Consider the following 21,464-nt stretch of genomic DNA (forward strand, 5'->3'; position numbering starts at 1 on the left):
TATATGTGTGTGTGTGTGTGTGTGTGTGTGTATATATATATATATATATATATATATATATATATATATATATAATAGGGTTGACTGTAGGTCCCTATACTATCCTTTGTCAGGTACGATGCAAGGACATAGCTAGAGGGGGGGTTTGGGGGGTCTGGTCCCCCCCCTTCAGGCCTGGGGGCATTCAAGCTCCTTCTTCCCCCCCTCCTCCTCTCCATTAAAACCACGGAGCTCGGAGAGGGAAAGGGGGAAAGACAAAGCAAGCTCTTTCCCTTTCGTTTCCATAGGAGTCTGGCTTCCACTCCAACTCTGCAACTTGAGTACTTTATCATACTAGGCTGTTGTAGAGTGATTGCCATGGCAACGTGCTGTGGGATTATGGGTGTTGTAGTTCAGTGACCTCCCCCATCTCTCTATCTCTGGCTGAGCTTTCCAAATGCCCCTCACCAAACTGCAAAGCCCACAATTCTATAGCATGGGGGAATCTACACTGTTGATATAATACCCTTTGACACCACTTTAAGTGTTGTTGCTCAATTCTGTGGAATCCTGGGATTTGTATTTTTACAAGCATTTTTTTCCTTTCTAAAAGAGTACTGGTGCCTCACAAAACTACAAATCCCAGGGGTTTGGGGTTGTTTTTTTTAGTAGCCCTGGAAGTTAAAAGTGGTGTCAAACTGCATTATTTCTACAATGTAGTAGCTCACAGTGTTGCCACTGCTAAAGTTAAAACAGAATATAGTTCCATTACAGTGCATTGTGATCTGGGTGGTTGTTGTTGTTGTGTGCCTTCAAGCCCTTTCCAACTTATGACAACCCTAAAATGAACCTATCCTGGGGTTTTCTTGGCAAGATTTGTTCAGAAGAGCTGTGCCATTGCCTTCCTCTGAAGCTGAGAGAGTGTGACTTACTCCCCAAGGTCACACACTGGGTTTCATGGCTGAGGTGGAAATCAAACCCTGGTCTCCAGACTTCAGAGTCATAGTCCAACACTCAAACCACTACAACAAATTTTACCTTGTGGGTCTTACATGACAAATACCAAAACCCATACATTTGCAGTAACTTTATTAAGCCAACCTGCAGCAATAATCTACTTTGAGACTGCTTTGAGACTGCCCTGGCTGGCTCAGTGCTAGGGAATTCTGGGAACTGTATGGTACAAACACACACTGCAGCCAGGAATTCCACTTGTGGACATACATCTTTCCCCTCTTCATCCCTTGGCCTGATGGCCTGTTGGACTGTCTTGTTTATGTTTTAATGATATCCAGTGCATTATTGCTGACCTGCCATGTTTGTTGCATAACCACATCGTATGTTTTTCTGAGCGATGTGATATTAAAATAGTTTAACAGTTTTTATATTGAGTGTTCAAGATGGATGTGTTTGTGATCAGAAAGAAAATAAGTTCTGACAGCAAACTAAAAGAGGTAAGCACATTAAATGTATCACAACTTCATTATAGGAAAAGAAGTGAAAGTTGTCAAATTGGCATATAGAAATAAAATTATTTGTAGTGGAAGAATTATATTTTAATCTTTTGAAGTCTTTTATTACTGTACTCACAATTACAATAAAAGTGTAAATCTATAGTGTAATAAAATATACTGGTTTGTCAACTGGTCAATGAGAGGCTAAGTTAGTTTTACGTTTTAATATACAGTCCGTCCTTGCCTTACGTGGGGGATCCATTCCGGATCCCGCCGCGTAAGGCGAATTCCGCCTATGCTCGAGCCCCATTGGAAACAATGGGGCTCATGCGCGGCGGCACGGGAGCGCGCGGGGCGCAACAGGCGTGCACGCCCATTCAATTGAATGGGACGCGCCGCCCCTTCCGCCCCGTGCATGCCCTGCGGCTTGAGCGCATATACTCAGGGCTGCGTATGGCGCGCCCGCGTATGCGCAGGCGCGCTGTATAATAATAACTGACATAAGCATTACATTGTTCAGGGACATAGCTGGACCCCCCTTCCATTAGAAAAATGAATGATGTGTGCTGCTGCCCTGCCACACCCAAGCCCCATTATAATGGTGGCACTTAGTCTGGACCCCCCCTTCCTAAAAAACTGGCTGGCTACGTCCCTGTGCGATGGAGGACACTTTCACCACTGCTGAAAGCCCAGTTGAGGTGAATGAAGAGGGTGCCATTTCATGCTTCATCTTAGGCAGCTTATGCCAGGGGCCAGCTTTGATGTGTAGATGTATAAAAATTGATCTGTGTATCTATTCCTTGATCTCTATTGATATTATATTCTGCTTATTTTATAATGATCACATTATTTTTGTCCTTCTCTGGGTTGCGTTTTTTCAATAATCAGTGTTCTCGGAGTTGTGGACGAGGTGTGAGAAAAAGAGAATCTTTTTGTATGAACAACTTTGGCCGTCGGCTTGCAGACACGGAATGCCATGAACTTCCAAAGATTGTTACTCAGAGCTGTAATGAGTTCTTCTGTCCCCAATGGATTGCTAGTGACTGGAGTGAGGTGATAGTTGGATTCTTCTCTTACTTTGAAATACATTTTAAATTTGTATAGTTTACAAAGCTTTTACATTTTTCTGGTTCAACATGTGTGAGACATGGTATCCATTTTTTTTAAAAAAAAGAAGGGCACACTGTCTACCCAATCTTAATGAACAATATTGCAAATTTTGTACGAATTAAAGCCTTTTCAGAGGTTTTGTTGTTTTTGTATTTTTTTTAAGCAAGGCAGAAAACCTGCTGTCAATTGTCCACATGTGGCCTAAATAGTCCCTATCACATGTTTCATTCTGAGTTCTTTATTCAGAAATTGAATAAAAGATGCACAAAGAAGTGCCTTTAATTGGCAAAAGAAGCATCCAACTGTGGGTTTAGAGCTATCATATTTCTAAGATGATGTAGCTGTGGGGGGCGGGGGCAAGGTTTTTAAAAATCTTTTTTGTAGAAAGAAATTGAAATGTACTTTTTAAATAACAAAATATCTATTTCATGAAAATAGATAGTTGTATATGTGTATAGTATATACAGGAATTGTTATTTCCTAATTCTGTTGATTATGTTATTGTTGCTAACTGCCGTCAACTTCAGCCTATGGCAACCCTATGAATGAGAGATGTCTAAGTCGCCATATCATCAACAGCCCTGCTCACATCTTACAGATTCAGAGCCATGGCTTTCTTGATTGCATCTTTCTTCCTCTTTTCTTATTGCTTTCTAGCTTCTCAAGAATTGTTGTCTTTACTGGGAAGTCATGTCTTCTCATAATATTTCCAAAGTACCACAGTCTCAGTTTAGTCATTTTGGCTTCTAGGGAGAGTTCAGGACCATTTATTTGTCTTTTTAGCAGTCCATAGTATCAGCAGAACTCTCCTTGAGCTCCACATTTTACATGAGTTGATTTTCTTCCTACCAGCTTTCTTCACTGTCCAACTTTCACAACTATACATAGAAATTGGAAATACAATGGCATGAGCCATACTAACTTTAATGTTTACACCACAGAATCTTGTCTAGTTCCTTCATAGCTGCCCTTTCACATTCCAGTCTTTTGATTTCCTGACTGCGGTCTCCATTCTGATGAATGACTGAGACAAATTATGGAAAATCTTTAACTCTTCCAATGTCTTCAACTTCTACTTTAAACTTATGCAAATCATCTGTGATCATAATTTTTGTTTTATTAAACTTTATTAAACCTGCCTTTGTATTTTCTTCCTTGACTTTCTTCAGTAAACATCAGCCTTTGCCATTTTCTGCTAGTAGTATGATGTCATCTGTATATCTTAAATTGTTGATATTCTTTCTGCCAACTTTTCCTCGTGAATCTAATCATGTTTTATGTATGATATCTTCAGTATACAAGTTAAACAGTGAAAAATTGCAACCCTGCCTGATCTCTTGCAAAGTGCAAACTAGTCCATCTCCTTCTATTCTGTCCTGATAGCCTCTTGTCGCAACATTATCAAATGTTATGACACACCCATTTATTTAAGAGCCATCCATAGTTTTTTTTTCACAATCAAAGGCTTTGCTATAGTCTATAATGAACAGGGTTATATTCCCCCCCCCCTGAAATTCTTTGCTGCACTCCATTATCCAACATACATTTGCAGTTTGATCTGTAGTGTCTTTTCCTTTCCTGAACCCACCTTGGATATCTGGTATTTCTCACTCCATATATGTTAATAGTCTTGGTTGTAGAATTTTGAGCATCACTATGCTTATGTCTGAAATTTATGCAAATGGTTCTGTGGTTACGGAAATCCCTGGTGTCTCCTTTCTTGAAGATTAAAATGTATATTCAGCTTTTCTCACCTGTAGGCCATTGTTTTGTTTTCCATATTTGTTGTAGTGAAGAGAGAGCTGAAAAGCACATTAAAAGTTTAAAACAGTAAGTAATTTTCCTTACAAAAGTTCCTTCTTTTTGGTGCATAGGGCCATCAGCATAACAAAGGACATGACAGATGAATAGACTCAACAACATACAAGTATCAAGGCACAACAAATAGTGTTCACTGGCCTAAATTCAATTGCTAATATTATCTAGAGTAAACCCACTGAGTCATTTTACAGAGTGATAAGTGAACACCTACATAAATCCTGTTTATTCTACTCTTGTTAGGACTAGCAATTGGATGTAGGTCTTGGTTCACAACTCTTGATTTCTTTACGACCACATGAGTCTTTTTCTACAGAAAGGTTTGTTACAAAATTAAACTGAAAAGGACTCCACAGGGGAAAGATTAGTGTGTGTGTGTGTGTGTGTGTGTGTGAGAGAGAGAGAGAGAGAGAGGGGGAGGGAGGGAGGAATCAGTGGTTTCGGAGGAACAAGATATAACTCACAGTTGGATGCTTTTGTGCACTGGTCTTTTGATGCCAAACCCCCAATTAAAAAAGAAGAAGAAGCAATGCAAACCTTGTTATTTAGAAGGTCATACCATGATCATAAGTTTTACCTTTGGTGTGAACAATCTATTAGAATTTTATGATAAATTTTTATTAACATCTGTATTTTCTAATTACATGAATGTTAACAAAATATATTGAAGGGTGCTTTTAGCCTTGTTAAAGAAAGTGGTGACATAAAGATGGCATCAATGAACTGATGCTAAAATTCATTTGCAATATCTCATGCTTGACTGTGCAGTGTCCTGTGACTTGTGGGAAAGGAACAAGGCATAGACAAGTATGGTGTCAACTGAATGATGACCAGCTAGAAGATGTCTTCTGCAATCCAAACTCTGTACCAGAATCTGTGAGATCATGTGAACTTAAGGAATGTGCAGTGTGGCAAGTGGGTCCCTGGGGAGATGTGAGTACATATATTTTTTTTCCTGAAATATTTTGTGGTGATCCATTTCATTCCTTTGTCAGTGGAGATGTAAATATAATGAGATTAGTGCTACTTGGAAAAGGATTTGCAGAAGAATGACTTTAAAAGGCTGCAATGAAGCCTCTGATGGGTAGATGGAAGAATGACAACTAGCAACGTGGAAGCTTATTCTTTCTTTCTTTTTTATATATCTATAACTATAAATACACATACTGTATATACTCATGTATAAGTCGACCTCATGTATAAGTTGAAGGCAGTTTTTGGAGCCAAAATCATGGATTTTGATATGACCTGTGGATAAGTTGAGGGTCAAACACTGGGTCATGTTACAAAAGATCTAAAGGGGGAAACAAAGCACCACTTCCTTCCCTACATCTCCTTCTCTGGACCTCTCCCAAGGGTTACAGTCTTGGCATGGAAAATGAGGAAACAAACCTCGACTCTCCCTCTCTCTCCATCTCCCTCTCCCCTTCACCAGAAGCATCTCCAAGGCTCATGGCTTGCAAAACAGGGTAGAAAGCTCTCTCTCTCTGCCCTTCACCACCAGGATTTCCAAGGCTCGTGGCTTGCAAAAGAGGGAACAGACCCACCCTCTCTTCTCTTCACCCCAGGATTTTCAAGGCTCATGGCTTGCAAAGGGGGGGCAGACTTCTCTCTCTCTCTTTCTCTCTCTCTCTCTCTCTTCCCTTCACCCCCAGGATTTCCAAGGCTCATGGCTTCTATAAGGGGGAACAGACCCCCCCTCTTCTCTTCACCCCAGGATTTCCAAGGCTCATGGCTTGCAAGGGGAGGGCATCTCTCTCTCTCTCTCTCTCTATCTATCTATCTATCTATCTATCTATCTATCTATCTATCTATCTAATCTATCATCTTCCCTTTACCCACAGGATTTCCAAAGCTCATGGCTTGCAAAGGGGGGAGGCAGACTTCTCTCTCTCTCTCTCTCTCTTTTCCCTTCACCCCCAGGATTTCCAAGGCCTGTGGCTTGCAAAACAGGGTACAAGCCTGGGCATACTCTCTCTCTCTCTCTCTCTCTCTCTCTCTCTTTCTCTGTCCCTTGCCTCAGCAGCTGTTTGTTAGCTTTGGCTGTGAGGGAAGGCTGAGGGATAGCACACACACGCACAGAGAGAGAGAGAGAGAGAGAGAGCATGCAGGGACTCAAACGGGGAGCTGTATAAAGATCTGTGGTTACAGAGGAAGGTGGGCACTTTTTTAGGAACCTTATAAGCAGTATTAACTTATTGCCCCATATATAAAACTTCCCATGATTTTGGAGTCCATTTTGGGGCATAAATTTCTTGACTTATAGTCAAGTATATACGGTACTTAATTTATGTCCCACAGTAATTTACAATATAAAGTAAAAAGTACCGTATATACTCAACTATAAATCGACCTCATGTATAAATCGAGGGCAGGTTTTGGGGTCAAAATTACGGATTTTGAGATGATCCACGGATAAGTCAAGGGTAAAATTTAGGGATATTAACAAATGATATAAAGAATGAAGTAAAGGAAAACAATGCCAAAGAACGTACAAAATTATAATAATAATAATAAAATTCCAGCAGGCATAACTTTGGGCTCAAATTAAAGGCTGGATGAATGAGACAACAGAGGGGGCAGTGCTTCCAGTACAGATTATATTCTTGCATTTCACCAGGGGATAGTTCTTTAAAAAAAAAAAGTTAAAGTACAGTACTCACATTGACCCATAAATAAGCTGACTCATGTTTTTTGGATCAATGTTTTGACCTAAATTTCTAGGCTTATACATGAGTATATATACTAAAAGCAACTTCATTCCCATTGGTCTCCAGTACTGTATCTTCTACAAGCTATTTAAATGTATAAACCATAGAAATGCCAGAGCAATGCTACTTAAAGTGGTGAACCATGGACCATTACAGGAAAGACAGAAACAGTTTTAATGTGCCAAGGGGCAAAAATGTGGTACAATTCCTTGGCACATTAAAAAAAATCAAGTTTCCCATAACAAATAGTTTGAGAAGCACTGTGTTAAAGAAGGTAAAAAGATTTAGTAGAATGGCTGAGAATGCATAATGACTGATTTGGAAGGAAAGTTGATGTCAAGAGAGCTTGGTAGGGTAAAATTAGTGATAATTAGTAGATGGGAGAGAATGTAGTGAGGGCACGATAATTGAGAGCTTTGAAAACCACTATTAGAAATTTCCAAAGCGGCATGAAAAGCTGATGTAGAAATTAAAAGTGACATGCTTTACTACAAAAGCTGAAAGGGATGAATTTCTCGTTGCTTTCCTTATTGGATACCTGTCTTGTCTGTGCCAATTGAGCTAAGAGTGAATACTGTGCTTAAGGCTTTTCTATTCCAATGTTTTATGTCTAGTGCTCTGTTACATGTGGCCATGGATACCAAGTGCGTGCAGTCAAATGTGTTGCTAGCATTTATGGAACTATTTTGGATGATGATAGAGAGTGCAGTGCTGCTACACAGCCAAGAGACAGCCAGGTAAGCAAATAAAAAAGTAAAGAAAGGGATTACTCAGAATTGAAGTGAATGTCTTTCTACCCTTCCCGTCTTGCCTTCTCTAAGGTTTCTGAAATGCACTTTCCCCCACAAGGAATGTGAGATGCCATCTTGTCCAGAACCCATTAAGCCATGGCCAACTTCAGTTTCCATCATCCAGACTGACAAAGTGATTCAGTGGAGATACGGATCATGGACACCAGTGAGTAATATTGCAAGAAGGATGATAGGTCAACAATAAAATAAACTGTAATTTAATTAAATGTCAAAATTTTCTTTACTTCAAAAAAATAAATTGGAGGCTGGAAGCTGATTTTAAGTTTGATTTACCCTCGATAAGATAAAGAGTTGAAAACCTCCATCCCTTTTTTCCCAGCTAATAATTTAGACCATTTTTTTTCTTGGCCATTGAAGCATTGGCGTATGTTTCTGACAACTGATTTTTGGTTGTTCCTCTTTGTTATGGCAAAAGAGAATTTTCAGGCATGGGCAAGAAGGATGGGATGCTTTAGCCTTTGGCATTGATGTACAGATGGACAACACTTCAGGGGACTCAGGACTTGGTCTATGATTTCTGGCCAAGCCCTGTACCCCCTCTTTTCCATTGCAATTCTCTTCCATCACCCCCTTCTTTAATAAAATGCTTTGGGGATAAATAGGCTAAATAGTTTTTTTCCTGACTTTATATTGGGCAGCTTGGAGCGGCATCTGGCTGCTCCAGCAATGAGTGAGCCCTGAGCAGCATGGGAAAATGGCGACTAGACGCAATAGTCCCAAAGCTGGCTGCAGCCATGGTCGACAACGGACCGGTTGCAAGGAATTTTTTTTACCGGTAAGCAGTGGTTTGGGCTGCCTTATGCGGCTGCAGCACAACTTCAGCCCAATCTGGGGACATGTGTTCTTTGAATGCCATGCCTCTGGATCAGCCCAAAGGTAGCACTTTTGGCCCATTAGTTTCAGGCGTAGCTGAGTCAGGGTTGTGCTTTACTCTGCAGTTCCTTAGTCTGTATAACTAGTGACTGTGGAATCTTATGGAGGTTAATTTTGACACATCTGCTGCTGATGATGATGATTTCTTACCTGCCTCTCCCTATGGATCAAGGTGGGGGACAAGAATAATTAAGAAACAACTATCAGTTAAAACACTTGTTAAAACACACATCAATTTAAAAGGACAAATAAAATGTACACATAGTAAAACAATCCACAAATAAAATTCAACATTTACAATTCACAATTTAAAAATCTGTTAGATTAATCTGGAAACGTTTTGCTGTTATGATTGACTTGCCTGACCATAGAAAGTCTTGAAGGCAAGTGGCCTACACTCCTGCCTTTGTAACACGTTGCAATATGATGGGGGAAAAGAAAAGAAGGGTAAGCTGACAATCCAAAGTGGCATTCTTGGCTTTATGGAGTATCTGCCAATATTCACAATCAGATGACATATGGTCAATTGACACGTTTGCACATTCTAACCAGAGCTTGAAAATAATAAGTCTCAAGTAACATAGTAACATGTAACTAGACAGTGTATATCAGGACAACAAAAGTACAGTGAAGTTATATTACAAAAGTAACATAGTAAATGTAAAGAAGTTAATGATGTAATGAATAATGTTTTCTAGTTTCTTCAATTACTTTTAAAATAAGTAATTTTAAAACATTATAAAGGCATTCTGGTGGAAACCTTCCATTTTTAGAATCATTCTATCAGTCCAATGGGGAACTTCTTTTCTAAAAAAAGGTAGGAAGAATAATATGCAATACAAGCAATGTCATTAATTACATTTTCAATATAGTAATGAATAATGAAAGGAAATTATTTTTCAAATACCGTAATGAATAATGGGAAATTATTTTAAAAAAACAAAAAACCAGCCTCTAACTTATAACATCACTTAACATCTTAGCTAAAGAGATGAACCTGCATAGAAGTTTTACAAGTGTTTGGATGTGTTTTGCAGTGTTCCGCATCTTGTGGAAGGGGAAACCGTGCTCGCTATGTAAGCTGTCGAGATGGACTTGGGAGAGTAGCAGAAGAATTGTTTTGTGTCCATTTACCTAGACCAGAAGAGCTTTCGAGCTGCTTTAGTCCATGTGGTGTTTGGCAGGCTGGAAGCTGGTCACCTGTAAATATTGGATTTTTTAAATTACATTTTTATTTTCCTTTATTATACTAGAAACCAGATGTATGCCTAAGTCCAAAAGCAGTTTGCTAAGTTAATTTCTGAAAAGGCTTGCATAGACTATTTTGGCATTTGTTTCTCACATGTATATATAGGCTGAGTCCCCCTTATCCAGAATTCTGAAATACTCTAAAATCTAAAACTTTTTTTCATGGCTGGCTGAGATAGTGACATCTTTTCTTTCTGATGGTTCAATAAACACAAACTTTGTTTCATGCATAAAATTATTAAAAGGATTGTATAAAATTACCTTCAGGCTATGTGTATAAGGTGCATATGTAAGATAAATTAATTTTGTGTTTAAACTTGCATCCCATCTCCAAGATACACCATTATGTACATTTATGCAAATATAGGTCTTTAAAAAAATACAGTAGGCCTTTGTTATCCACTGGGATTTGGTTCCAGGACCCACTGTGGATACCAAAATCTGTGGATACTCGAGTCCCATTAAATACTGTGGTTAGGAAAATGGTGTCCCTTGTATAAAATAGCAAAATCAAGGTTTGCTATTTGGAATTTACATTTTTGGGGGAATATTTTTAAGCCATGGATTCTTGAATACGTGGATAAAAATCCATGGATGGAGGGCTGACTGTAAATCCAAAATTGAAAATATTTCCAATCTCAAGCCTTTTGGATAAGGGATTCTCATCCCGTATTTGTTAATAGCAATTAAAAAATAGTTTTCATTGGTTATCAATTTTTCATGTTTTGTTGTGTCACATAAATGTTGGGTTAATTTTTGGTCAGTGCACAGTTACATGTGGTAATGGAATAGTAACAAGGGAAGTTGTCTGTGTCAACCACCATCAACAAATTGATGAGAATTACTGTGATCCCGAAGGCCACCCTGCAAAAGAACAAGAATGTAACATGCCACCCTGCCAGCCAGATTATCGTCATGTTCTGGATATACATGAACATCCAAGCCATCGGGATTATCCTCCAGTTCACAAGGTGCATCCTTCACATGGCAATGTAAACTCAAGGAACCAGCACTCTTCTCCTCAAGGAAGTCAATGGAGAACAGGTCCATGGGGAGCAGTAAGTCAATTATTATCTGTTACCTATCTGTATCTTTGTGGAAACATTAGCAATAGCAATAGCATTTACATTTTTGTACCACTTCATAGTGAACTAAGCACTCTCTAAGTAGTTTACAATGTGTAAGCCAATTATCCCCAGCAAGCTGGGTATTCATTTTAGAGACCTAGGAAAGGATGGAAGGCCAGATTAACTGGAGCCCTTTGGCATTGAACACACAGAATTGTTTAACCACTGTGCCACCAGGGCTCCTTAGTTAGTTTGAAGTCAGATGTTATATATCAGAAATTTTGAAAAAACACCTAGTTTTTCTTAAGAATTATCCTTTAGCAGGTCTTGAACTATGTTCCAAGTGGCTTCTTAAAAGGGTGGGCAGAGGCTTAAGGACAGTGACAGAATAATTGTTTAACATACATTGTTTGCACGTATGTATCTTAACGTGACAAAGTGACAAAGTTTTCTTTCTCCTGGGCAAGATTACAAATCTTTCTTTCTTTCTGCTCATATTTCATGTTTCAGGGCTTTTTTGACATGAATGTCATGATTGTTTTTCATGATGAGAAGAAAAACATTTTTGTGTGCAAGATACGATTTTTTCACATACATTTCATAGGGTCAGAACAAATGGGCAGGAAGAAGTGGCCTGATCCCAGGTTTTCTGAAAGCTGGTTGAAACCATGTTGTTGCATGGCACACTCCCAAGGCTGGTGAAACAACCTACGGGCTGTCCGTATCATGTAGCATCAAGCTGCGCTGCATGGTTATTTTTTGTATGCTGCCTCTGACAAAGCTTGCACACCATTGCACAAACACACCACCTGTGACCCAGCTACCTCCCTCTTCCATCCCAGAAGCCATACCATTGGATGTCTGCCCCTATGACTGTCCACACAGTTGTACATGTCATGCACTACTTCTATAGTGCATCAGTGCATCTGTGTGCCCAATGATAGATTGACAAAGCAGAATCATGAAGGACCCCCATACATGTCCCCTTCACCCCCTTCACCTCATGTCCCCCTGTTGTACTGTCTGGTTTATGTATGTTGTAATTACATCCATTGAATTATTGGTGATCACATTTTTACCTTGCCAGAATCCTATACTGGTGCTGGCGCAATGATACACATTTTCTGCCTTGAGTCAGAGTATCCCAGCTTCTTTTTGCAACAGTTTTTATCTTTGGAGGATGGTTTCATTTTGCTTTCCACCTGGTTTCACGTCGTATATCATCTAAACACCCCGCCTGTCGGCAAGGCATCTCCATGCCATCGCTGACTATAGCCAGTCCCCAAGCTGGACTGAAGTGTGTGAATTTTGCTCAGCTGGAAAGCTTCCAGCTGAACAGAATTCACATGCCTCAGCCTGGCTTGGGGACGGGTTAGGGCCAGTGCTGGCATAGCGACACCTTACTGACAGTTTAGCATGCATTCCCTGCCCATGCCCCGAATGGAGACAAAAGTGGCTGTCTTGATAACTTGAGACACTTCCTCACCAAAGACAATTTGGGAATATTCTTTACATACCTAATTAATATAATAATAATAATAATAATAATAATAATAATAATAATAATAATAATTTATTTGTATCCTGCCCAATCACGGGGAATCTGGGTGGCTAACAGCAATGAGGAAATACAATATAAAAATTACAATAAAAATACAAATACAATAGCAATCAAACAAATTTAACAAATACAATAGCAATTTAACAATACAATTTCAACTAATACAATAGCAATTTAAGAAATATAATGGCAATCAAAGAAAATAAAAACATTACATCTAATGAAATTCATAATTAACCCCTTCCCAGTCCCTCAACACAGGTTCAAATCGCAACAAAAATACATGGTAATTATAACAACAGTAAAGTTAACAAAGCAAAATGCATAACAATTAGAATAAAAACAAGTGAAGAGAGAAAAAAAAATCCTTATTCTCCACCCCCCCCACCCGTCTCAATCCTAAAAAACAGTATAGACTATACAAAAAAGAAAAAGGGGGGAAAAAAAAGGGGGGGGGGGGAGAGACAAGATTCCTCCTTAAGTCCAGGAGCTGAGGCATGGGTGGAGCCCAGGTGGAAGGAAGGCAGCAACACTCACTCAGCCCAGCACTCTCTGGCAGATTACTGTTGCCATGTGAATGTAAATAATTGTTGCACAATTTTTAATGAGATAGTCCTCCCTATTCCCTTCATTTAAAAGCTGTGTACCTCTACCACCTTTCCCTGCTGTCCTGTCTTCCTCCTCTTTTGCCACCCTTTTTGTTTTCCTCTTCTAAAGAGACCCTGTTCTGTTGAAATCACAATATTTAGGTCAGGTACAAATCTTTATTGCTCCGAGCTATGGGATGGGGAGCTACACATATACCCACTCCCCCAACCCCATGTTCACGGATGGCAAGATGTATAGCCTCCTCTGTTGAGATCTAGGAATCATGGATCAGATCGCCGTGGAGATGACAGTGGCTTGTGTGTCCTCCTCTAACTAGATAAACACACATAACTTTCCAAAGACTGTGTGTGGACTATTAAGTCCACAGTCTAAAATTACCTAATTGTGCCATTGGGTGTAAAAAGGAGATGTAGCAGTACAGTTTGCCATTTTACAGTATATGAAGAGAATACATTGCTACTTGCCCAACTCCAGTTTAGTAGAGTTAAATTTTCATATATATATATGTTTTGAAACATGAGGAGCAGAGGAACTTTGTGTCATTAGATGTTTTTTTTATTAATACTCCATATACATAGAGGTCACTAGTGCATTATGAAATTATTCCCCCATGAAGAGGCCCATTTCAGTGTTCTTTGCTCTTTAAAGAAATTGATTTGTTTTGTACATCTTTTGTTTTATGTGGCAGTGCACACAACAAAATAGTTAATCTTCTGGAACTTTTAAAACACCATATTGTATTCTGCAGCTGGTACAGAGTCTGTAATGCATTTGTTGTTTTCTTAGTGTTCAAGTTCTTGTGCTGGTGGATTTCACCGTCGGGTTGTAGTTTGCCAAGATGAGGATGGACAAAGCACTAGCTATTGTGATGAGACTTTGAAACCACCAGACTTGAGCCATTGTGATTCTGGTCCCTGTCCAAGATGGAACTATGGGAGCTGGGGAGAAGTAAGATGATTTGTAAAAAAAAAAAAGAACATTTTATTTGCCTAATATTGTTTTGTTCCTAAGAGTTATTAGAATAACATCCGTTTGTTCACTGATTATTTATTCATACCTTTCCTATCTTTCAATTCAATAGCCAGTATTCAGTGTCTTAATATTCAGTATTAAATATATGACAACTTAGGACATGTCTTCATGGGCAAATGACCCAATTTCTTCCTGCCCTTGTATTGCCAATGTAGGGCCAAAGGCCCGATTCAACTGCAGATTTCCTCCACATGGGAAGATCAGTCCCAAAGCAAATCTGGACTATCCCTTCCTTAATGCAATTTAAGTAAACTTACATTTTGTTCTAGATCTTCTCAGAAAATCCAAAGGACTTAGGAGTGACACTGGGTGGTTTTCTGCACAGCATCTCATTGTGTTACCTGCCACTGTCACCACCAGTGCAAGTTGCTCCTCTGAAGTCACAGTGAGGTGCCCAGCCATGACTGATGCTGGGCACCTCGTTTTTGGTCTCAGAGGAGCAACTTGCACTGGTGGGCAGCACAGGGTTAGACAACCATTCACCATTGCTCGAGAATGTGCAGGAAATGGTGATAGGTTGGGGCAACCTCAGCACTTTAACCATTTTTGCCTGTTTAATATTATTTTTAAAGGTACACTTACATTTAAATCCAGTCTTGATTTCCATTGAGGGTACAGGCCTTCACACACCTCTCTGGGACTAAGTACATCCAGTGTGGTGTACTTGACAGTAGGCATGTATGGGTCTGACACCACAGATATTTTAGGCTATTAAATTAATGTCATTGTTGCTTTTTGATATATAAACAGCAGTTTAATGATCCACCTCTTTAATCAAACATTTCCTCCCTGATTATCCCATGCTGTGAGTATTCCTGCTATAACAGTGCATTCTGGGAGGTGGGTTGCCCTACCATCACATGGTATACTCCTTACATTTTTGTCTTTTAGATTGCAAACCTATGGCCAAAGTATGTCTTTTCCATATTCATGTAAAGCATTTTCTAACTTTTTTTCAAAGTATTCTACAAAATTATGATTTCTTTCTTTTTGTTTTGTCTCTTCTAACACAAATGTGGCAATTTTATGTTTGTACTATTTGTGGATAATCTAGCTGCAGAAGCCGGTTTATGTCTGATGGGTGGTTTCTCAAATTTTGCTTTCCTTGAAAGTTGGGCATAATATGGAGTGTGTTCAGTAACACTAACAACAACATGATCAATAACAAGGACTCGTCTTCATAATAAACCTGAGTACAAATACTTTTTTGTTTTTGTTTTTTACCTACAGTGCACTCAAACATGTGGTGATGGAATAAAGACACGATTAGTTATCTGTCAGCTTCCAAATGGTCAAGTGCTGAATGATCAAAGCTGTGAAATACTAGGAAAACCTCCTAATACAGCACAGTGTAACAATATAAATTCATGTCCTAGTGAAGTTTCATGGCATCGTGGACCATGGAAATCGGTACGATAATGTTTGTTATCATATTATTTTTCCTTTCTTTCTTGTCAGTACATTTTTGTTATAAAATTGTACATAGAGGTTTTATTTAAACACAGTGTCAGTGTACAGTTTGTAATATATATTTTCAATAGTCAATCCACTTCCCAACCTTGTAACTATTATCCTACTTCAAGTCCTAGAGGTGGCTGTTTAATGGCAACTCTTCCAGTGGCTGTAATAGGAATGGAAATTATGCTTTATGTAGCATAAAAAATAACTTTGCAGAATAGGATGACCTGGATTTAACTACTGTACTGTGCAAGTGGCAGTACAAAAGACAGCATATAAATACTGTCTCTTCCACAGCCAGATGTACAATGCACTGGAGTCCTCCTTTATGTTAAATCTGGAAATCAGCTTCATCTAGCACAATAAATCTTGTGTTAGTGCAGTTACTTAGTTTATTTGTAATTAAATTTACTAAACTAGTTTTGAAGACTGAGAAGTTAGACAATCTTTTATAACAAAGTCTATATATTTATTTTTTGTATATAGAAAAGAATGTATAAATCTTGTTATATACATCAGTGGCCTTGTATTAAGTAACATACACTGTGCCATCAATACAGTGTGTAGTTAACATGCCTGTGTCTTGGACAGAAAAAAAATGCTAATTAGTGTCTCCTTGATGTCAGATGTGTATTCAGTTGTGATAGATGGCCTGTTTATCAATAGCCTTATTTAGACAGACCATGGTTTGTTGTTATAATGTCATGAGGAGGCTTGACTCACTAGAAAAGACAATACTTCTAGCGAATGTAGAAGGCAGCAGGAAAAGAGGAAGACCACATTGCAGGTGGATAGGCTCAATCAAGGAAACTATAGCCCAGAGTCTGCAAGGCCTGACTATGCGGATAACGTGTCCTGGAAAAGTCTCATTCAAAAAGTTGCCATAAGGTGATACTAACTTGAAGGCATTTAACTCACACCTAGGGAAGCTTCTTCTCTTTGTATAATAGGGCAGAGACTTAAACTTCCGATCTTGCCTCCTGGTATTTATTTTCCTTGATCATTTCCTGATATTATGGTTACAAACTTCTTTACTGATGGTGCTATAATTAACCCAAGAGTACATAAGTCTCTGGAACACATTGAGTGGGGCAAGCAGTCTGAATCATAAATTCAAATAAGATGGAGTACAACTTCCAAGAGTGGAATAGTTTTATTTATACAAAGAGGGAAGGAGACTTCAATAAAGTGTAACTTAGGGGTGAAGCAGATGGCCAGGAAGGAGTGATCTCTGATTGTTCCAGCTGCAATTGGGCCATGATCAGGACAGGACCATGGTGACCACATGGCCTACTCCCAAAGCAGACTGCAGGCTCCCAAGATGCACTGCCTAGGAGCCAGATTAAAATGGCTCCTTTTTAATCTGGTTCTTTGGACCAGAGGATGGCATCAGAGTGTCTTCTGGCTGCTTTAGGGGCATACATCATGTAAACCCCATGCCCCCAAAGCAGCTGGAAGGCACTTGGTTTAGCCCATGTGTCTTGGAGAGACCCAGAACACACAGAATGATCAAAGATTTGTTCTTCATTAGAACATGTACATTTACTTTTTTTATTAATTTGAACCTCCAAGAAATGTCTCTACTGATTTCAGCTAACTGTAAACTATCTTCTGTCTCATAAAAGTTAGGGAGACGTATTAATGAATAATTGTCTTGATTGTCAAGGTCTTGATTTAACAGTATGACTAACAAGTAATGTCAAACAATATCAGCATATTGCTCTGCCAATTATTTTTATATCCTCCAAATCCACTAAAAAGGGCCAACTCATATCCCTCAGAAATATTTTTTCCAATTAAATTGTATTTGTTGTACAAAAATATTTATTTTTATACATTCATGTAAAAACATTTAAAAGTAATAAAGATGTACTTGAGATCTCTCTCTCTCTCTCTCTCTCACACACACACACATCTATCTATCTATCTATCTATCTATCTATCTATCTATCTATCTATCTATCTATCTCTCTCATCTATCTTAATGGCATTATTGGTTATTTGCAAGCTCTGATATAGAGCTTGTTCATCTCATCTAGATCTTATTGAAGTCATTGACAGCTATTCATGACTGATATTTCACACTGATTTCAATGGGATGTAAGTACAACTAACTCTGGATTCAGCCCGTTCTGTTTGTTTCACTTTAAGGGTGACAAGAATCACAGGCATTATTAAGCAATTTTCTAGTTTTATTTGTAGGGCCTGAGCAGAGGGGGAGGATATCCTGCCCCCAATGCTCACTCAGTCTCTAGGTCGGTGTGTGGTTGGGCAGGTTATCAGACAGTTGTCCCCGCACTGACCCAGGGCTGAGGACCATTCCTTACCTTGTTGGCTTGTGAACCATCTGAGAAGCCCCCAGTCACCCCCTCTGAAGCATAAATGGGGTGCATGGCTGTACCCACATAGTGAGGCACCCTGTTTCTGCATAAGATGGGGCAGGTGGGGGGCCTTCCCAGATGGTTCACATGCCATCAAGGTAAGGAGCACAGGGGCAATGTCAGAACAGCCTAGGTTTGCCACTGAGTTTCATATAAAGCCCATGTAACACCAGGGCTATTTTACCCCAGTGTCAGACAAGATCCTTCCTATCTGTGTCTGCATGGGCAGGATTGGGCCCAATCCCACTATCAGGGTTTTAAGCCTGCATTGTCTAAACTAGATAATGCAAGACCAGGGGGAACCCAGCCCATTTGGCCCATGCAGACTACCTCTTAAAGACCTATTTGGTAGTGAAAGCCCTTTTATGTGTTCATAGGTTTCAAGCCTTTTCAACATGAAGCAGTTGGCTTATATCTACTCTTGGCTTGTGTAGGAGGAAGGGTTAGATCAAATGTATATATGTAATTGATTATTTATTTCAACCATGTTAATGTAAAGATAGAATTTTGCATCATGGAAGTGTCACCATTCTTTTTTTAATGTTTTTAAATATTTATATGTTTAAAAGAGTATTTTATGTTAAAAGGGAAGTCAGGATCTTGGCTGGCAAATCCAACTACAATTTTATACCTCTTCCTCTGCTGCTGCATTTTGTCAAACACCAGAATACCTCAATACTGATACTAGTTCAATGGTTTATCTACTAACTTCAATCTTGCTACATGTTGCTAACTTTGTAAAAACTGTGGGAGAAAAGAATGAGCTTTCTGAAGCTGAAAATATCAGAACATTTCATCTTCAGTACTGCATAATGGTGTTAAAAAAGGAGGGAGGTGTGAAATGGACATTTCCAAAATTCTCAAGCAAGTTTAATGTGTTGATTGTGTTTTGTTTAAAATAAAATGTCCATGTTTCAGTTACAATGTCTTGTAATTAACTAAATAAACAATAATGTACGTCTCATAATTTAATTTACATCTGTGGATGTTATTTGATATCTGTGTAAAATAATTGCTCTTTGATTTTTTTGTCTGATAATTGTTCTTGTGGCTTGACTGTTGTGGCTATGTTTATAATTAAGTGTGCTTTTATTAATACAATTGTCATTTTTAATTCTTGTTCATTATTAACCATTATTTTGGAAGTGTTTTATTAACCTTGAATGAAGCTTTGTGTAACAATAGATGTTCTGCTTTTTTCAGTGTCATTGTTGTAGGGAAAATTGTCACAACATTGTTAAATAATTAAAGATTGGAATACTATAGATGTTGTCATGGCTTTTATTGTGGACTTAACATTTATTCTAGAACATGTATTCTGAGTCAGGAAACTACTGTTGCACTTTGTGAGGCCTAGTATGTAATTTACTATAAAATTATAGAATCCACAGTTGTTTTCCTATTATAGCAATGTATATTCTTTTGCCACTATTTATTAGACTAAGTACTGTACTAGACAGTTCATTTCTAACCAAATGAAGCTTTTCTAGAAAAGAAATATTTTTTTCTGGTAAATACCATATATACCGAACTATAAGTTGATTTCATGTATAAATTAAGGGCAGGTTTTGGGGACAAAATTGTGGCTTTTGATATGACTGATAAATAGGTTGAGGGTAAAACTTAGGGGCATGTAACGAAGGATGTAAAGGATGATGCAAATGAAAATGATGCCAAATAACTTAGAAAATTCTGGCAGGCATAACTGTTTATGCTGATCCTAAAGGCTGGATGGATGAGAGAGTAGAGGGGATCTATGCTCCTTTTTGGTGCTCCCAGGATGGACTAAGCTCTCACTTTTTACCACTCTATTCAGAGAAAGGGGATGGCTCATATATGAGTTAAAGTACAGTACTTACATTGACCCATGTATAAGTGGATCCAGGTTTTTTGGATCATATTTTTGACTAAAATTTCTAGACTTATACATGAGTATATACAGTAAGTCAATATAGGCTGTACTCATAGCTATGTAAGTGAATGTAGGTGGTACTCCTGTCCACACACTCTTGTCTATACTGGCCAAAAATCCAAACTTACCCTGTATCTGGTGTGATGAATCCTCCTGACACATGTGGTGAATCTGCTTCTTTTAGGTGTTAATCCAGTTTAATAGAAAATACTGTTTAGTCTGGAGTTTCCAGGAAATTCTGGAGTGAACTCAGGTGTCTTAGACATGAGGACAGATGGCTCAGGAGTGACCCAGCTGCCCATAGACCTACACATGAACTGCATTGTTCCTCTGGTCTGTCCTCCTCAGTGCCATTGCTATTGTGTGGCCAAACAGCTACCTGCAAGAGCTAGGCCATTGGTTTCTCTTCTGCTGTGTTCAGAATGGGGTACCCCACCATCTGATCAACAAAGAAGGGGTCATTATAACCCCTCTTCATTGATCACATGAGTGTCCCATTCTGACCTCAGCAGAAGTGATGGTGATGGCTTGACTCTTGCAGGGAACTGCTTGGCCAGTAAGGCCACAATGATGTCAACTTCACTGAGGGGACAAGCCAGTGGGACAATGCAGTGTCACCCAGTGGCCCGCCTGGACATGTTTGGCCCACATTCTGTCAACCCAATGCAGCTCCAGAGCATAATACTGTACTCTGACTTAAGAAAGCCAGAGACCTTATTTGAGTCAATTAACTTAAAATGCAGTGCTAGATGACTTGGGATTGCAATAGTACACCAGTTTAATAATAATTTGCTAAACAGATCTAAGGTTGAAACAAGAGTTGATTCAATATCTTATTCAAACTGTGTATCAATAACTGTGTAATCAATTTGTGTCCTTTACAAATTGATGCTTATTATTTTAAGGTCTGTTCTATATCTTTATTAATTTTCAGGTTTTATATCCTGCCTTTCTCCCACAATGGGATTAAAGGCATGTTACAATATATTTTTAAAAAGGACAGAGCTAAAACATTGATTACAAAAATTAATTAGACAGAGAGATATCAGGTTTAATCACTAAATTAAAATAAAATATTATGAGAACCAGGCAACTAATATATGGTGTTTTGTGGTGTACTGTGTCTCTGCACCACCTGGTGCTCTGTGCAACAGTTTAACAAATTATACTGGTAAAATTGGTCAGTGGTAAGTGAACAGTGAAGTTGCAGATATTCCAGCCAGATTTCATTGCCTGTGCTGTCTTTTAATTTTTCACATGGTTCTGTTCAGATGAAATGAATAAATGAGTACATTTAATGATGAAACTGAATAAACAATATATGCAAAAAAAAATTGGAAGCTTATAAAAGTTACTGGTTTGGACTACAACTCCCGTAATCCTCAAGCCTAAAGGGGTAGTAGCAATCTGATTCTGGGATTCTAGAAGGTGTAATCCAA

General features: G+C 38.7%; 1 protein-coding gene across 1 annotated transcript in view; it reads left to right on the forward strand.

Moving 5' to 3' along the window:
- ADAMTS20 (ADAM metallopeptidase with thrombospondin type 1 motif 20) overlaps positions 1 to 21,464 on the forward strand; it is a 107,830-nt gene that overhangs the window by 61,700 nt on the left and 24,666 nt on the right. Inside the window, exons 21-28 of the mRNA XM_042469932.1 lie at positions 2,322 to 2,486; positions 5,130 to 5,294; positions 7,687 to 7,809; positions 7,922 to 8,029; positions 9,795 to 9,959; positions 10,770 to 11,063; positions 14,029 to 14,190; positions 15,505 to 15,684. Coding sequence (XP_042325866.1) covers positions 2,322 to 2,486; positions 5,130 to 5,294; positions 7,687 to 7,809; positions 7,922 to 8,029; positions 9,795 to 9,959; positions 10,770 to 11,063; positions 14,029 to 14,190; positions 15,505 to 15,684 — 1,362 coding nt within the window. The remainder of the gene's footprint in view (positions 1 to 2,321; positions 2,487 to 5,129; positions 5,295 to 7,686; positions 7,810 to 7,921; positions 8,030 to 9,794; positions 9,960 to 10,769; positions 11,064 to 14,028; positions 14,191 to 15,504; positions 15,685 to 21,464) is intronic.

Source organism: Sceloporus undulatus, chromosome 5 (genome assembly GCF_019175285.1).
Source record: "Sceloporus undulatus isolate JIND9_A2432 ecotype Alabama chromosome 5, SceUnd_v1.1, whole genome shotgun sequence".
Taxonomy (NCBI): Eukaryota; Metazoa; Chordata; class Lepidosauria; order Squamata; family Phrynosomatidae; genus Sceloporus; species Sceloporus undulatus.